This window comes from Choloepus didactylus, chromosome 4, assembly GCF_015220235.1.
Source record: "Choloepus didactylus isolate mChoDid1 chromosome 4, mChoDid1.pri, whole genome shotgun sequence".
In the NCBI taxonomy this organism is placed as follows: Eukaryota; Metazoa; Chordata; class Mammalia; order Pilosa; family Megalonychidae; genus Choloepus; species Choloepus didactylus.
The window spans coordinates 47547923-47567953 of NC_051310.1; the positions used below are offsets into that span (position 1 = coordinate 47547923).

Sequence of the window (20031 nt, forward strand, 5' to 3'; positions counted from 1 at the left end):
AGAGGAAATACAAATGGCTCAAAAACATGAAAAAAATGCTCAACTTAACTGGCTATTAGGGAAACGCAAATCAAAACCATAATGAGATATCATCTCAAACCTACCAGAATGGCCATTATCCAAAAAACAGAAAATTCTAACTGCTGAAGAGGATGTGGAGAAAGAGGCACACTTATTCATGTTGCTGGGAATGTAGAATGGTGTAACCTCTCTGGAAGACAGTGTGGCAGTTCCTGAGGAAGCTAAGTATAGATTTGCCATATGACCCAGCTATTCCATTGTTAGGTATATACTCAGAGGAACAGAAAGTTAAGGCATGAATGGACATTTGTAAACCGATGTTTATTGCGGCATTATTTACAATAGCCAAGAGATGGAAACAGCCCAAAAGTCCATCAACAGACAAGTGGATAAACAAACTGTGGTACATACACACGATGGAATATTATGCAGCTGTAAGACAGAACAAAGACACAGAACATATCATAATGTGGATGAACCTTGAGGACATCATGTTGAGCAAAGTAAGCCAGAAACAAAAGGACAAATACTGTATGGTCTCACTAATATGAACTAATATTAATGAGCAAACTTTGAGAGTTAGAAACTGATAACATAGGCTATCAGAAGATAGAAAGAGGGTAGAGATCGGGCATTTGATGCTGAAGAACTACAGAGTGTTCTGCAGGATTGATTGTATAGATCCAGAAATAGATAGCATAATACTGTGTGATGGTAGCACAATATTGTAACTACACTGAGCAAAGATGTCTGTGAATAAAGCAGAAAGAGGTAGGCTAGGGACATGAATGACACCTGAGGTAAAGATAGATGATAAAGACTGTGACTGCATAACTTAGCAAAAACTGGAGTGGTCAATTATTGTGACAATGTACAAATATAAAACTGTTCTTGCATGTGGGAGAACAAATGAATGCCAACCATGCAGAGTGTTGGAAAGGGGATGGTACTGGGGAAAAATATAATGAAAGCAAACTGGAGTTTATGGTCAACAGTAACATTGTAATATGCTTCCACTAAATGTAACAAAGGCAATATACCAAAGCTAAATGTGTATGAGAGGGGGTTGTAAGGGAGAGATATGGGATTCTTGGTAGTGGTGGTGTTGTCTGATCCTACTATTATATTTCATTGTATGATATTTTATTTTTCTTTTTATTATCTATTTATTATTTGTTAAATAACTTTTTTCTTTGTAGTAATCAATATGTTCAAGTGCTGACTGTGGTGATAAGCGCACAACTGTATGATGATACTGTGAACAACTGATTGTACACTGTGGATACTTATATGATATGTGAATATAACTCCATAAAATCGTATGGAAAAAGATAAACAGGGATAAAATTTCTGGAAAAATTATGGAGAAAAGGATATATGTATTTACTGTTGGATAGGAGGCAGAATGGTATAGCCTTTCTGGAGGACAGTGCGGTGGTTCCACACGAAGCTAACTATGTGGGTGCCATAAGGTTCTGCAACCTCATTAAGGGGCATTTACTTGGAGGATCTGAGAGCAGGGACATGAATGGACGTTTGCACACTGGTGTTTATGGAGAGAGTATGCTTGATTTGCAATGGGTGGAGGTGGCCAGAGGGTACATCAACTGAAGAATAGAATGGTGAACTGTTGTGTGTTCATACAATGGCATACTGAGCAAGTAACAAGGTCAATGGAAACTGTGGACAGCATTTTGAGTGAACCCATGCCAGAAACAAATGCAAACACTATAATGCCTCACCAATATGGACTAACTACAATGTGTAAACTCAGAATTGAACCTTAGAGCACAGCTTATCAGGGGAACGCTTATTACTAATGGTCCCTAGATTATAAGCTCTTACAGCAGTCACATCCATTCCTGAATTGTAATTGCTGTCTTCAGATTCTGAGATGCTGATCCCTTTCTGTATAACCTGATCGATCCCTGGAACTTTGGGTATCTGTGTGACACCTGAAACTCAGAGACAGAACTTGGCAGATATGAATGTCAGTATCAGAACATATAGCAGCTGTTAAAAAAGCTGAAAAAGAGACCAGACTTCAACTAGAGATATGAACGAAGCAGATGTGTTTAAGACTAGGGCAAATCGGGCCAAAGGGTAAAGGACAACACTGACTGCATTTTAAAACTTCAAATTACATGTGAGACCAAAGGAAGAGATGTTTAGTTGGTGCAAGATCTATATTTTGTAAACAATTTAACTCATACAATTTGTTCATATACCATAATTACATGGAACTTTGAACAGGAAGTGAGACCTGGTAGGTTTGCATAGGTTAGTGTGAAATAGCAACACATCCCAAAGTAATTTGGGTGGAGAATAAAAATATATATGCAGGGGCCCCCTGAGGAACTGGGGCAAAATGCAGAGGTGTTTGAGCTTCCTCAGACAGATTGTTGTTGATATTCTCACAAACACAGAGGACTGGAGGTCTGATGTGCCGAGCCCTCTACCTTGGCACTTGCCCTTATGAAGCTCGTTACTGCAAAGGAGAGGCTAATTCTGCTTATAATTGTGCCTAAGAGTCTCACCCTGAGTACCTCTTTGTTGCTCAGATGTGGCCCTCTCTCTCTAGCTAAGCCAATTTGGCAGGTGAACTCACTGCCCTCCCCACTATGTGGGATCTGACTCCCAGGGGTGTAAATCTCCCTGGCAACGTGGGACATGACTCCCAGGGATGAATCTGGACCCGACATCATGGGATTGAGAATGTCTTCTTGACCAAAAGGGGGATGCAAAATGAAACAAAATAAAGTTTCAGTGGCTGAGAGATTCCAAATGGAGTTGAGAGGTCACTCTGGTGGCATTCTTATGCACTATACAGATAACCCTTTTCAGGTTTTAATGTATTGGAATAGCTAGAAGTAAATGCCTGAAACTACAAACTGCAACCCAGTAGTCTTGACTCTTGAAGACAATTGTATAGCAATATAGCTTACAAGGGGTGACAGCATGATTGTGACAGCCTTGTGGATCACACTCCCTTTATCCAGTGTATGGATGCATGAGTACAAAATGGGGACAAAAAACTAAATGAAAAATAGGGTGGGAGGGGGGATTATTTGGGTGTTCTTTTTTACTCTTGTTTTTTATTCTTATTTTCACTTTTTCTGGTATAAGGAAAATGTTCAAAAAATAGATTGTGGTGATGAATGCACAACTATATGATGGTACTGTGAACAATTGATTGTACACTTTGGATGACTGTATGGTATGTGAATATATCTCGATAGAATTGAATTAAAAAAGGGGCTGAGCATCAAATTTCAACAAATTTTAGAATCAAGATAGAGCAGAGCTCTAATGACATCAGTCACCCTCCCTGCATCAGCCTTTTCCTATTAATAATCTCTCAGCATTCTATAGGTTGTTAAACTGTCACGTATTCACATGATAGATACATTCTTAAAGTTGTTTTTGATCAGATGATACTCTGAATGTGTCTAGAAAAATATCATATTTTAAGGCATATTATACAATCAGATCTTTCCAGATTTTCCCTAATTATAGTGGGAAACATCAGCACTCCATCAGAGCAACTGGTGAAAGACAATAAACAATTACCTTCTTGAATTAAGCCGCATAAGTTTTTATTCTGAAGGAGACACATTTCGAAAACCATAGACACCATACCTTGTAAGTGTATGATTTTTAATTTATTTTTTGTTCCTTTTCCATATTCTTATCTATAATCTAAATGTATCCTCCCAATTACCAAAAAAGACAAGGAAGAGAGATTCTACTGTCCCCATTTACAGAAATGTACCAAGACACAAAGAGGCCTGGCCCTTACCTAAGACTAGACAAGTTCTGAGCACTCATCAGAAGTAATCTGAAGAAAATACCAACTCAATAAACAGAGTTAGCCTTAGCAGAACTAAGCCACAGCAAAGTGAGTAATGGACAGACACAGGATTTTTATGCTAAATACTAATTCATGAAGGGAACCAGTTAAGCATTTTCCTGGAAAACAATCATACTTTAAATATTATCTAGTAATCCACATATTTACCACTGTTTCAACAATACGGTATTTTTTAAAAAACAAAGACAGCAAGTTGAATTATTTCTATATGCAAACGAAACACACAAAGTATAACTATTTTACCTTTAAATTCTGATTGTGATTTTCAGGAGACTCAACTGACGTATATGTTGAAAAATCAATGGTTGAATTTTCTTCTGTAGATAGTTGACTATTTCCAGAATTGTCAAGAATGGGCTGATTCTGTTTTTTAACAAGTGGCAGGTTCATTTCCTATAAAAAATTAACAATACTAAATGTAATACATTTTTATTTTTATGCTAATATATTATAAACAATAAGTGAATAAAATATATACAAATATATTGTTAGGATTTATCAATTAGTAACAATGTTATAAAATATGGACATGTCCCATAAAAATACCTAAGTCTCAAACTGCTGAGAATAGGAAACAGAATAATTAAGTTCACAAAATATTTATTAAAGGTCTGTTTTTAAGAAGCACTATGCTAATTTAAAAGATAAACAAAGTTCAGTGTGTTTTTTTCAAGGAGCTTAAATCTAGTAGGCAAAACAATATTTACATTATCCTTTAATAGGAAATGAATTTCAACTAGAGAACTCTATATTAGAAAGGGTTCAACAACCTACAGCTCTCCAAGAGAAATGAAAACATATGTCCACACAAAAACATACACAAGAATGTTCATAGCAGCATTATTCACAACAGACATTGAAAGTGGAAAGAATCCAAATGTGCATCAACTGATGAATGGATAAATAAAATATAGTATATCCATACAATAGAATATTATTCAGCAATAAAAAAGAATGAAGTTTTTATTCATGCTACAACATGGATGAACCTTGAAAACATTATGCTGAATGGAAAAAAAAGCCAGTCATAAAACACCACATATTAAATATTCAATTTATGTGAAAATGTCCAGAATAGGTAAATCTATAGAGATAGAAAATAGATTAGTGGTTGCCTAGGGCTGGGGGTGGTAGGGAGTGACTGCTAATGGGTATGTGGTTTCTTTATACGGTGGTGAAAATGTTGTAAAATTGATTGTGGTGATGAGTGAAGGAATCTAATTTAAAAACCTGAACTGTACACTTCAAATGAGCAAATTGTATAATATGTGAATTATACATCAACAGAGCTATCATTAAAAAAACTTACAAGCTGTGTTTTTGTAATAAACTTTCTCCATCGTTTATTCAGCCTCCTCAGTTCTTTCGAAATGATTGATCCAACTTCATCACTGCTGACTTCAATTAAGAAATTTCCCACTTCATTTAAAGTAGTATGTTTTAGATTCCATTGGGATAGTGTCTCAAAGGGAACCTACATAGCATATAAATAACATAACACTTTTATGACATAATATTTGCTTTTATATTATCCATAATAGATCTTTACCAAGGCTAATACTAAGCAAAAGTGAGTGAATATTTTTACAGAGACTTTGACCCTCCTTTTGGAAGCTTCCCCAGTCCCTGTCAGTCTAGCTCTTCATCCCTCATTGCATCTGATATTTTATCTTCCTAAGTGGCTGATGAACCTAGAGCATGAACTTTTTCGGCATGGCAGCTTTAATGTCTCAATAATTTGTTCGTGGCATCCCTAGGTCAGAAGAATTATCTAGCAGGTCCCATTATTAGCAGCTAGGTCCTAAAACTTAGTAGTAGTCTGCATGGTGATCAATGGATAGACGTTGCTGTATCTACCTCAAAATTTAAAATATCCTGTGAATTCTCTTTGACAGCTTAGGGCACGTCAGCACAGAGTCTGGGAATTGTAGGCTTGGAACGTTATGTTTCTAAGAATAATGTGTATTTTAGTAGGTTTTTAAAGACAGAAGAACTGCTGAAGGCCAAACATTTGAATTTCTAGTACCAATAGAGGTGAGAAGGAGAAGTGATAGCCTTCAAGCGCTTTTCTTTGGACTCATGAATTTATCACAAATTTTACTTTCTTACTAAGAGTCTATTATCTATTGAGTAATTTTAGTTTCTATTTGGAAAATGTTTAAGCTGAAAGGCTAACTATCTATTTGCAACAGAGGTAAACAACTGAAAGAAAGAAAAATTACCTCAGAGAATAATCAGAAAGCAGATTACATGATCAGCAAATGAAAACAATAACAAGCTACAGTTTTTTTCCACACCTCTCTAAATAAGTATAATTTTACTTGTTTTTCCTCCTCTAGAAACTCAGGAATGTTTTAGAGCTGAAAAGCTTCATCCTAACGGAAAAATAAAGCTTTTTAAAACATCAATTTATCCTAAATGTGTCTATAATCTATCCAATACCCCAAGTCTTTTATTTCCTCTTGAAACAGCTTAGCAATGTATCTTTCAAAAGCTATCCTGAGTATGTAAATTATACCTCAATAAAGCTATCTGTTTGTGTATATATGTAAGTATATGTATGTATGTATGTGTGTGTGTGTGTGTGTGTGTGTATACACATATATATATATAAAATACTGAGGAGAAAACATCTTATACTGGGGGGAAAACTCCCACTTGGAAATTGTATTGGGAAGAAATCAAACACCCTCTAAGACCTCAGACAATTTTCCTACACATGCATACTCTTTCCTTGCCTCTCATCTTTGGATTAAAAAATGAGGGTCTCCAAACAGAACAACAACCTCAAAGTAAAACTGAGTGGGTGCCATTAGAGAGAAAATACCTCTTTAATTTGTTCCTTCTTTGTCTCCTCAAAACAAGCCTTTAGCAAGCAAAGATTTTCCACATAAGAAGCCCAGCAATCCAGAACTTTTTGTAGAATAGACTTGACATCATTTATATTTTTTCTATACATACAAATATGATATTCCACCATCATATAATGTTTATTAATGTTCTTATATTCCTCAGCTACAAAGTTAAGAAGACAAGAAAACAAACTTAGAGAACAGTTCTTCCTTGATTAAAAAATACTGTTAAAATTATTTGCATATTAATGGACATGGCAAAATAAATATGTACTCGGACAACATGAAATGTGAAAACAAGAATTTTCCAAGAGAAAAAAAAGCAAATTTCTAAAACAGTAAAGTATAAAGAAAGCAAAACAAATGAAATGCCATTTTTAAGGGATGGTCATTCCATCAAAAAGTATAACTATATTGCTTTACCCAAATGCTTATTCCTTTCTTGACATTTTTGAAAAGAAGTTTCAAGGTGAACTAGGAATTCTTTTTCTTCAATGAATTTCTGGGGGGAAAAAAGACATGAAAACATATTGACAGTTCTTACTTTTAAAAATGTACCAAGAAATACAGTTAGTGACCTACAAACACTGATGAAGCACTTATGTGCTAAGATTTCTTTAGAACTTTAGTACTACAAATTTGGGTAGGAAAAGGAAAAGCAGTGTTTTATGACTGGCTTTTTTTTCCATTCAGCATAATGTTTTCAAGGTTCATCCATGTTGTAGCATGAATAAAAACTTCATTCTTTTTTATTGCTGAATAATATTCTATTGTATGGATATACTATATTTTATTTATCCATTCATCAGTTGATGCACATTTGGATTCTTTCCACTTTCAATGTCTGTTGTGAATAATGCTGCTATGAACATTCTTGTGTATGTTTTTGTGTGGACATATGTTTTCATTTCTCTTGGAGAGCTGTAGGTTGTTGAACCCATAAATCTAGTTTATGTCTTTCATGAAGAAGGATAGTTAAGGTCTAGAAGATAGAGGTATGAGTATGAATAATATATATGTATGAAACCTGACAAAGTTTACTGTAATGTACTAATACAGTTCTATAATGGATTTCCTCCAGTGGGAAAATGCAAGTAAAGTATTTACAGCAATTTCAAAATCTTCTACTTCACATATTTTATTAACATTGAGTAAATTTTAATTAACTAAATTAAGAGTATGCTATAAATATATATAATCAACCACACAAAAAACATTTGAGAAATTAGCATTAACCAAATTATTATTTCATATACAAGCAAATTCTGCTACAGAAAAATACTGAGCTAATTCAAATCTCTATTTACTGTACCCTTAATATGTACCCATGATATCATTAATTAAATGGAAAAATGAAAAAATCAAAGACAGCAAAAGAAATAAAAATATTCAAAATCTAGTCTAGTTTAGAATGCTGCTTCCTGTTTGGAAATGTACAGTGTTTAAATAATAAATCATTTTTTCCAATTTTTGCATCAAAATTTACAACCTTGGATTTTTCTTTTCTGTCTCATTTCCAAAAATGAAAACAGAAAGAAAGATCTTAAGGACTAGCTACAGGAGAGACATTTCTATGATGCTTTAGTTTTAGTTTAGAAATGAACATATTCATATTTAAATTGCTTGCAACTTTTTTTTCCCCTATAAATTGGAAGAGTTAAAAGAAAAAAAGTCTCAAGACAAAACAGAAAATGCAAAAAAATGTACTGCCTTTCCCACTCCTAAAACTTAGGAAAAGCTAAGTAAGTGTAAGTAGGAATTTTTAATGGAAATAACACTGAAATCTTTCAAACTAGTAATTAGCCTGGTTAACTCTTAACCTCCACTGAGGTGGTAAATGATGGAGTTTTCTCCTACTCTTCCCTGATACCTGTATTTCTTTTCGCTTTCTAAACATTTAAGATAATGAAAGCTATCAAGAAAACTCATCCCCCAAACTGAAGAGGTTAATGGGAAATTGTACCAAGGAAAAATGCAAACTCAGCACTCAGTGGTAGAAAATAGTTGCCCATGACACAAAATAAAACAGCTTACATGCCAGTCTTCCAGCAATAACTCCACAGATTCTTTGCTCCCATATTTGATGTTCCAAACATCCAATTTTGATTTCATTTCATCTAGCAAACCAAGAACTGGGCACATATGGCAATGAAATTCCAGATGTGGAATGCAATTTTTCCCCAAAATGTTGATTCTGGAAAATAGTGTAGGTTTTAGAATTATCTTAATATTAATGAACAAATGTGAGATATCCATTAGGCATTTAAAAAAAATCAAGGCTTTAAGTTTTTCTTTTAAACACTTGGAACCCAGAAGCATCCTTGTTTTTATTTTTGTTTTTTTTTTCTTTTTAAACAAAGTAAAACAAACATTGTGGCTAAATATAAAACAACTATTTCTAAGGTGAAAATTAACAAACTGTGTCTAACAGAACATTTTCTGCAGAAACTATTCCCCTATTAGAAATCCTGTATTAAAATAGTTTTCCAAAATATTTAATTAAATTTGAAAATGTCTGTATAACTTCACTGCAACTACAATTTAAAATTTTATATATTGAAATAGCTTTCATTATTAAGGCTAAAACCCTCTTATTGTGATTCTAATAAGTAGCTTATGAATAACAAGAAAGGAGAAGATGATATGGACAACCATCAATTAAGTAATCCCAATATTTATAGTATTTTACAGTTTTAAAGTGCTTTCATATACCTTCTTCCATTTGACCCAGTATTCTTGTGAGATATAGGCCGGATGATTATCATTACATTACATTTACAAATGCAAATGCTCACAGATAGTGAGTAAGTAACTTGGCCAAAACCAAGAAAGTCCAGAACTTCTCCACCCTTCTCCAACATAAAAGGAAGTATGTTAGCATAATACAATGTTACTATTTTGTAAAGCATGAGGTATTGTTATCAAGATTTAAAGGAGAATACTTCTCAGAAATTATCTAAAAATATATATTTTGTGATCCCTATACCAACACCTGTGTGCTCAAATATGAATAGTATCAGCAGTTGTGAAATAGTCATGTTACTAACCTTCTTTTCATTTCCTCCAACTTCTTAGGTGGTATCAACGGCAAGTACTTTTCGTCTCTATTTTCAAATGCCATCAGGGTATTCGAATGACAGTCAAATTTATCCATCAGACTCTGAAAAGAAATTTCACATGACATGGACCAGATTTAGTGCCAACCACTGCAATTAAGGACTTGTTAATCTCACTTGCTCTGTGCATGCATTACATTTAAAAAAAAAAACAAAACATAAAGGACTTTCTTCTGCTTTTTTAACTGAGTAAAATTTTGTGAGTAAATATTTTCATCAGAAATGTTTTGAACTGGAACATTTTACAGAGAGGCAGACTGCAGATTCTTTGGAAAAAGCATTATCAAAATCTTCTGTTTTCTGGTATATTTTCCATTCTTTTGTTGGCTCAAATGCTATAAATCTCACATATCAAATTCTTTTATACCACATTTAGTAAGAATTCAGTCTCCCACATTTTAAACCAATCTCCCCCTTTTTTGTCAGAGTTTACAGCTGGTTTAGAAATTACTGGACTTGATTCTTATTGTCTCAATCTTAAAACTAGCACAATGTTTTTATGAAGAACATGAAGTATCTTTCAGTCCCCAAAATGCCCAGGAAAAGAATTCCAAACCATTCTCATGTTCTTTCTAGGACAAAATCTGCCTCAAGAATAGTCCCTAAAGAGGTATAGACTTTCCCACATCTCTTTCTTTTCCAACCTTGAATAAAGTCATTCTCTCTTGCTTTAGAGTCATGGCTTCAGAGCAATCCTGGAAAGTTGGCAAATCTTCATCAACAAGCTTCTCTATCTCCTGGAGCCAAGCTTCGATTTGATGGAGGGGTGAGGGCAAGACATAACTCAGCTGTGTTTTCCACTCATTAATCTGAGGAAAAAAATGGAAGACATTCCTCAGTAGAATTTTTCTAGTTTATGTCTTCACACACAGTCCTGACACTGCAATCAGCACCAAGGCCAGAGAGTCCGGGGGTTCAGGATTGGCAAAGGGTGTGAATAGTGTTATTTTCATTCCAAGTGTTATTTGGTTTTGCCTCCCAATGTCTGGAGACCAGCATGGGCATCTTTGAGCTGGATGAACCTACTCAAGCCTGAGGTAAATCCCTGTATCCAGCCCCCCCCCATCCAATGGAGGGCAGAGGCCCGAGCTGCCCTTTCCCTTAGAGCCCCCAGACCAGCTTTGCCAGTCCTTATCCTTCAACAAAGATGAATGCAGGAAATGTTATGCTGCCTTATTCAGGGAAGGAGGAGCCTGTCCTGCCTGCCCTCATGACCCTGCTCCCCTCTTCCCCAGCAGGGTTCCAAGATTTTGAATTGCCCCCACTGAGGGGGAGACCTAGTTTTGTCAAAGCAACTGTGTAAGTTTTACAAGTTGGTGTCACTTTTATGCTGTAACCATTTTCTCAACTGGAGACTCTATGTGCCCTCTGGGCTCTGAGAATCCCTGCTGTGGGCTTGGGCTTGGGCTGGATTAGAAAGAGCTGAAGGTAATGGCCTTGTGCTCCTGGACTGGCATCTGCTTCCCCACTAGAGCAGAAAGGAAGATGAATGACAAAATGAAGGCATCTAAGCCGGCTGGCTGCCCTGACTCCCGAGCAGGCAGTCAGGAGAGCCAGGGGCACTGTATCAGGCTGTCTGTGATTTGTTATCCACTGGGCCAGCGTCCTCTCCATCTGGTAGAAGGGAAAGCCCACGTGCTTCCACCCACTGTGTCCAAAACCATCAGCTTTGTTCTTCCTTAGCCAGCCTTGCCTATCCCTGAGGTCTCAGCCTCTTTCCCTTCTTGCCCCTCCTCTGGGGGAGGGACAGCAACAGGGGTTGGGGATACAGTATCTCCAAGCAGCTTACAGTTGGCCATAGTTATCTCAGCCTGAGCGCTGGTCCATTCTTCCAGCCCCTCCCCTCAAAAATGTGCTTATTGCTAAAGCTCCTCCCTCTCAACACCATTTCCTTGGCAGCTGTCATTAAAAGGAAAAAAAAGCCTGTGCCCAGGGATGGGCATCTCCAGGGAGCTCACTGCCAGCCATGCCCACTTCCCAGGAACCCCAGAATAAGCCAAAGCATTTATTGTATGTTGACAACCCACTTTATGAATGTAGTTTCTATCGCTGTTTTTAGCCTTATCACATCATGTAATGTGAGGCCTTGTACTTGTTAATTTATATCTCAGATCACAAAAAAAAAAATGATGCTGGGAAAACTGGATCTCCATGCACACAAAAATGGAGAATCCCTACCTCACACTTTATACAGAAGACAACTCAAAATGGATCAAAGATCTAAATATAAGAGCCAGAACTATCAAACTCCTAGAAGAAAATGTTGGGAAGCATATCTGTGACTTTGTGTTAGGTAATGGTTTTTTAGACTTTACACCCAAAGCGCAAGCAACAAAAGAAAAAATAGATAAATCGGACCTCATCAAAATTAAAAACTGTTGTGCCTCAAAGGACTTTCTAAAAGCAAAACAACAATCTACACAATGGGAGAAAATATTTGGACACCACATATCCCTTAAAGGATTAATAACCAGCATATATAAAGAAATTCTTTACCTTAACAACAAAAAGTTAAACAACCCAATTACGAAATGGACAAAAGACTTGAATAGACATCTCTTCAAAGAAGATACACAAATGGCCAGAATGCACATGAAAAGATGCTCAACATCATTAGCCATCAGGGAAATGCAAATCAAAACTACAATGAGATACCATTTCACACACACCGGAATGGCTGCTATTGGAAAATCACAAGTGTTGGAGAGGATGTGGAGAAACAGGAACACTCATTCATTGTTGGTGGGAATGTAAAATGGTGCAGCTGCTGTGGAAGACAGTTTGACGGTTCCTCAGAAAGTTAAGTATAGAATTACTTTATGACCTGACTCTCCCACTTCTAGGTATATACCCCAAAGAACTGAAAGCAGGGATTTGAACAGATATTTGTACACAGATATTCACAGCAGCATTATTCACAAATGCCAAAGATGGGAGCAACCCAAGAGCCCATCAACTGATGAACGGATAAACAAAATGTGGTATATACACACAATGGAATATTATTCAGTCATAAAAATGAAGTTCTGATACATGTGACAACATGAATGAACCCTGAAGACATCATGTGGAGTGAAATAAGTCAAACACAAAAGGTCAAATATTATATGATCTTACTGATACGAAATAATTAGAATAAACAAACTCTTAGAGTCAGACTCTAGAAATTAGGTTACCAGGGGTTGGGGTGGGGGTAGGGAATTGGGAGTTAATGCTTAAATTGCATTGCATTTCTATTTGGGTTTATTGTAAAGTTTTGGTAATGGATGGCAGCACAACATTGTGAATGAAATTAACTGTACTGAATGATACATTTGAATTTGGTTAAAAGGGGAAATTTTAGGTTGTATATATGTTACTAGAATAATTTTTTAAAAATCCATAGGACTGTAAAACACAGAAAAATGAACCCTATAGTTACTGATGGATTGTACTTAATAGTACAATTATAAAAATGTTCTTTCATGCTTTCATGTATTGTAACAAATGTACCACACTAATGCAAGATATTAATAACAGGGTGGTATTTGGGAACTCTGTATTTCATGCATGAATTTTCTATAAACCTACAACTTCTCTAATAAAAAAGATTTTTTTTAAATCTATAGGGCTGCACAACACCAACAGTGAACCCTATAATTAGTGATGGAGTGTAGCTAATAGACAACTATAAAAATTTTCTTTCATGCTTTCATGAATTGTAACAAATGTACCACACTAATGCAAGGTGTTAATAATAGGGTGGTATTTGGGAACTCTGTATTTTATGCATTACTTTTCTGTAAATCTAGAACTTCTCTAATAAATATACATACACGTAAATATAATAGGTATATTGTAGAACATATAAAACAAAAAGATATACATTAAACCCATCAAAATGGTGACCTAAATAGAAAGAGCAATGGAAATGAGATATGGATATAAAAGGAAATAAACACACAGTTAAGCTAGTAAATAAAAACAAGAATAGTGCCTTGACTGGACCCATGTGCCATGAATTGAAGAGTAAGTTTAGCACAATATTATCTGAGAGCCAATCAGATAAATAAAAGCCACAGCTCCTGTCTGAACTATCTAGTAGGGGAAGCAGGTAGGTACACAGTTAGGATACAGTGTCAGTGATGTAACAGAGCTGAGAAAGGGCTGGGAGAGCATGTGCAAGGATACCTGAAGCATAATCAAAATCCAGCTCCAAGGCCACCTTCTTTCCTGCTGAACCCATTAAGAACGTGGTTTTTTAAAAATTTATTTATGTGAACTTGTATAACTCTTTTATCAGTTTTGCAGCATTTGCATTACAAAGACACCCCTATAAAGATCAAATCCAAATCAACATTTGTTTCACTCAAATGACTTTCTCTAATGAAAACCTGTTAAGTCAATTTTTTTTTCTCTTTTCATTATCTAGTTCTACTAAATTACTTGTTCCTATTCTTAGTATTAAATTGTTTTTAAATAGTAGAAAGAGTAGGAAAAACTTATATGGGTTATTTAGATTTGTCCTTAATTCACTCAAAAACATGTATTGGGTTTCCTCTATATGCAAGGTAAATATCTAATCTTAAAAGACATGTAACCACCTACCCAGGTATACAAAATGAGGACAAACTTAGATAGTCAAATGGAACTAATCATAAAATTGAAGAGTTAAATATTACAATTTCTCCATTTTATTTCACATTTTTGCTTTGCAGCATTAATTATTTTCTCAAAAGGAACAAGGCAAAGACAATTCTAGAATATTGCATTGTTAACTATATGCCATTAAGTCATCAGATGCAAAAAGAATAAAAAAAGTCTTCATTATTACAAAAATTTTTATATATACAAGTTAGCATGTGCTTTTATTATATCTCAATTACTTGAGCATTTACAAAAAAATTAAAAATATATCAGAAAATTGGCAAATGACCCAGTTAAAGAGAGGCTAAGAACAATACCACTAATTCAACTATTCTTTTCAGAACTAAGTAATGCTGTATATATTTTGAATGCAACCAAACCTGTGCTTTCTGTCTCAGAGCTACACACAAGGTAGCAGTCAGAAGAGGAAAGGTATTGGTGATCTGTACCTTTTATTCCTGTCCTTTCTCATTTAATACAGAAAACTCACTCCTCACTTCCTTTTTCAATGTTGAGCAATTACTATTGAATTTAACTGAAAATGTATACAAGATCTTCTCATGTGAAAATAACATAATGTTGCTATTTTCTACAACAGGCTTAGAATTGAACCATTTACTATGATGCTTTGAGATATCTGTGTTCTCAAGCTATTGAACCAGAAACTGTCTAGTGGTATTAACTTTTACATACCTGATGACTTTTAAATTAACATGTTTTATTTTGCTACACTAAGAAAATGAGCTGCAGTCTGTATAACTAAGGAACAGATTTCCAAGTTACTATCAACTTGCAGCACCTAATCTTGTAAAACAGTCCTTTTTATGGTTTTTCTCATTATTTGGGGTAATTTTTCCAAATCATATCCAGCAAAATTAGGCCAGGTCTCTGTGGCCTGTAACAGTCTGATCTACAGAGACAATCTTTCTCCTCCACTTCCAATTTGTTGAGGACTTGTCATAGTCAGCTCTCGCCCTTCAGAGAGTCAATTTCAAAGCTAAGATTAGGACATGAGCTAATGATGCTCTTAATGGGATTTTTTTTGGAGCTGCACCAGTTCTTCAAAATCAGGTACCCTGAAAAGGTGGCTCTTTTAAACCATAGACCACAGTTTAACACACTTAGTAAATGGTGTGAAAAATGTATTCCAAAAACAGCTGTCATTTCTGACAGCCAAAAGACTCAAGCAGGAGTCAGCAAACTTTTCCTGTACAAGACAAGAAAACAAATATTTTTGACTTTGTGAACCATACAGTTTCTGCCATAACTCTGTAAATTTACTAAATATTGTTTAATTATCCACTAAAAAGCAAGTTAACCACAATAAAGCTGTTAAAAATAATGACGGTAAAATATAGACATTTACAAGAAAAACTATGATTTATTATATGCATTACAAGGTAAGTTAAAGGAAGTTTTTCAGGCTGAAGGGATATGAGCTCAGAAGGAAACTCAAATCTTCAGGAAGGAATGAAGAACACTGGAAATGGTAGATATGTAGATAAATATAAAAGAATAATATTTCCCTATTAATTTCTTCAACATAAATGACTGTTTAGAACAAAAATTATAACATAGTCTTAAGGACTTAGGGATTTGAAAACATAAAGATGTATAAATATAACACATATATAGATAACAACTATAGCATAAAGACCAGGAGGTAAGTAGAACAATTTGATTGTAAGATTTCTACATTTTATAAGTTGTACTCTAAGGAGAGTGAAAAATTTTTAAACGTATATTGTCATCTCTTCATCAAACACTAAAATTAAAATAGAAAGAGGTAGAACCAAAAGCCAATCGATATCTTAAAATGACATTCTAAAAAGCATTTTCAAATAACCCAAAGCAAGACAGGAAAGGGAGGAATTGAGATTCAGAAAACAGGGGGAATAAGAAGAAAACAAAGAGAAAAAGGGTACAACATAAATAGATCCAAATCGATAATTAAATGTTAATGGACTAAGCATACCAATTAAAAGGTAAAGATGTCAAAATGGATTAAAAAAAAGGCAAGATCTTGTTTATAAAAGACACGCTTTAAATATAAAGACTCAAATAAGTTGAGAGTAGCTGGAGGAAAAAGATGTGCTCGGGAGGAATAATACATGTCCACAAACAGCCAGCATAAGAAGCTTGGAATGACTATCATATTAAGTACCTATCAAGAAAACCAATTTTATCTGAGATCAACAGGAATATTTCATAATGGTATAAATGTCAGTCCATCAAGAAGGCATAACAATCATAAATGTGCACACACCTAATAATAAAGATTTAAAATACATAAAGCAACAATTGACAGAATTAATGGGAGAATTTCACATTGCAGATTTTAATACCCTACTCTCATCAATTGATACAACTGGATAAAATACCAGTCAAAACAGAGAGGATTTGAACAACACTATGGAAGACATGCTCTGTTCAATTGCATGTGGTATGTACACTAAGATATACCATATGCTGGACCAAAAGCCAGGTCTTAATACATTTGAAAGGATCAAAATCATACAGATATATTCAGACATACATACATGTATTCATTCTCACACTCATTCTCTCTGAGTCTGTCCCTAACCCCTATGAGCATCTATGATACTGACACCTGATACTGGTTGGTGGTAGAGAGGAGGCTGCAGGTCCATCAGAATATAGATTTTCTACTGTGGCAAATTAAGAATTGAAGGCAACAAGAAAAAAAAAACACTTTCAACAAGCTTACAGAATGCTATAAATTCCTATTTAAATTCAACCTCTACTCAAATGAGGCCATGAAAAAAAATACAGGGAAAACACTATTCCACTTTCTGATGAAGCATCTACCCAGAAGCCTAAAGTAAAGTCCTTATTCAACAAAACAAAGCTTCCCCGTGTAAATGCTCTCCTAATCAACTGAACATACTAACCTGGTGGTTGAGGCCATCCCAGGCTTTCTCCAACTGTAACTGATCTTCATTCAGCTCATCCGGATTCCTTTTCATCAACAGGATGTCCAAAAAGGGTTTTTTTTCTCCATTGAATGACTCCAAGAAGGACAGCAGGTTCTGCAATTAGAAGAGATATTTAAAGACTGAAATGTTTAATACCATTTGTGAAATGTAATCTATTACAAGGTCTACAGCTACAGGTTATATTTAAAATGTTACTTAGATAAAGGCAAAAATTCCCTGAATTCTGCACCCTCTGACTGATCCAGTATCTTTCTCAGTGCACCCTGATAATCTGGGTGCTATTATAGTGACAAGGGTCATGGCTTATGTCTTGTATCGGCACTACTGGATTTCTATTGGAACGGAGCAGATCATGATGCTGCATGCAGAATGTGAGCTTGTTTGACCTCCCCAAACGTGCATTCAACACACTCTAAACATGAGTGGAAGTAAGAATTATAACAGCAGTCATCATGTATACGTACAAATGAATTTCTAAGTGTTGATGATTAACCAAGCTTGAGCTGATTCTTTCCAAGTCATTTAACACAGACATCAGAAAAGCCTTTATCCTTGCCCTCAAAAATTGAATAAACAAAGCTTTTTTTGGTTCACATTTGTGTGAAATAGTTATGTTTAAAAGTCATCGATTCAACAAATATTTAAGACATTACCCATAATTATTGACAACATTGTTCATTAAATTTTATCAATATACCCAGGAATAATTAATTCTTTAAAATACTTTGTTAGCTAATAACTTCATAAAGCCTCCTTTTTAGATAGGTGGAACATTTCTAAATAAAAGACATATGTGAAAACAAGGCTTTTCCAGTGAATGCTGAACATTTTTTCAATGAAAAAAATCTCAGGCCAGAGCCAAGAAGGAGGAAGCACAAGAGGCCTACACAGCTCAGCCCAAGGGAAGATAAAATATCTGGTCCCTCCTTTCCCCAGTGGCTCCAAACAAATAGGACGGCATGGCCCGCAAGCCAACAATCCACTGAATGTTAGAATTGGAAAGCCTGACCTCATCCAACTCCCTCATTTAACAGAGAGGGAAATGGAGGCCTAGCGATGCCAAGTGTTTTGTAGGCACAAGGCAATATCTCCACTTTATTCAGGTTAGGAACTGGTGGAGAGCAGAGAGAGAAACAGACAATGGATTCTCGGGGACTGGACTGCAGAATCTTCACTTTAGTTCCTGCTAGTCCTTTCAAGGTTGTACAGGGAATAACTGCTCACCCTGGAGAAGCATCAGGATATTAAAAGAGCTAGGGCTTTGAAGCTAGACCTCCATTCATATCCCACCTCCAGCTTTCACTAGCTGTGTAAACTTAGATAAGCCATTTAGTATTTTTAAGCCTTGGTGTCTTCATCAGTATAATTGAAATAACAAGACCTACTTCAGCAAGATGTTGTAACCTGTGAGAAATGTCTGGGACATAGCAAATGTTCTGAATGTAGTGGTAAGTTATCATTAACCCCCACAGAACTCTTTGGTTCAGGCCCTGTCTTGTCATTCTGGGACAGCACCATTCGTCTACCCCTGCTCTAGAACCTCACTACTCGAAGTTGCCCGAGGATTAGCAGCATCAGCACCAACAGGGAGTTTATTAGAAATGCAAAACCTCAGGCCCCCGACCCAGACGAACAAGATCCCCAAGTGATTTACATGTACATTAAAATTTGAGAAGCACTGTCCTAGAATTTAGCCCTAAAACTTGGATTTAATTTAGCACTTAAATACTTAACTCTGAAAAGGTTTCTAAAAACTTACTACTCTTTTGTAAAAGGGTAAGATACAAATAAACTGCTGTTTAAAGTCATACTTACTTCATACTTTTTAAAGTAAGTCTCGTTTTCTGAATTCTTTAGCACAGCCTGTAGCTTTTTCTCTTGTAGAGTTAACCAGACTATAGCATCTTTCACCTTTCCCTGTAATTCACAAAAATAAAAACAAACTTAAACAATATCCTCAATAGACTTGATGATTGTTTCTAACAATAAAAGTAACAACTTCAAACACGTTAGTGGAATAATGCAACCATTACACACCAGTGACTAACTCGTGCCAAAAAGGAATTTTGCTTGCTCACATAACACCTGAAATTTTAAAATGGATTGAGGTTAGTATCTAAATGTGCTAAAAAAACTTTTTCTGGGCTTATCCATTTACATCATTCTTCAATTTTTAGAGAGCCTTATTCTAAATTACTTCTTTATAGTAGGCATTTCAGAAGACTGCCTTTCAATAAATCTAAATATGGGGTAATTCAAGAGGTATCCACACCCAGAAAAAACACTGACATCAAAAATATCTTAAACACTTTCCTAAAATAGCACTCCTGAAGATGTTGGTCATGCTATCATATGGAAGTGAGCAACAATTATTTTATTCTTAGACTGTTGCTTAGGTGGTATACTTGCCTTCATTTGAAAGCATATTTAACTGCTAGAGGATAAAGCATACAAAGTTGCATCTTATTTCCATTACCCCTTAATCTTCATTTAGTTTTTATTTTCTATTAAGCAAGAGGGGCTTTCAATATTTTTGCATCCAATTTCATAGACAGTTGAATTTTTAATTTTACTTTTGAATATGGAAG

At 35.3% G+C, this 20031-nt stretch overlaps 1 protein-coding gene across 6 annotated transcripts in view; it reads right to left on the reverse strand.

Annotated features, from left to right (window-relative positions):
- The window catches only part of SYNE2 (spectrin repeat containing nuclear envelope protein 2), a 346465-nt gene that overhangs the window by 227704 nt on the left and 98730 nt on the right, over positions 1 to 20031 (reverse strand). For all 6 annotated transcript variants that reach the window (XM_037832561.1, XM_037832566.1, XM_037832565.1 and 3 more), the window contains exons 10-18: positions 19259 to 19360; positions 17399 to 17536; positions 10505 to 10669; positions 9792 to 9904; positions 8779 to 8938; positions 7168 to 7246; positions 6720 to 6907; positions 5202 to 5366; positions 4136 to 4285 (exon numbers count right to left, since the gene is read on the reverse strand). In XM_037832561.1, the coding sequence (XP_037688489.1) occupies positions 4136 to 4285; positions 5202 to 5366; positions 6720 to 6907; positions 7168 to 7246; positions 8779 to 8938; positions 9792 to 9904; positions 10505 to 10669; positions 17399 to 17536; positions 19259 to 19360 (1260 nt within the window). The remainder of the gene's footprint in view (positions 1 to 4135; positions 4286 to 5201; positions 5367 to 6719; positions 6908 to 7167; positions 7247 to 8778; positions 8939 to 9791; positions 9905 to 10504; positions 10670 to 17398; positions 17537 to 19258; positions 19361 to 20031) is intronic.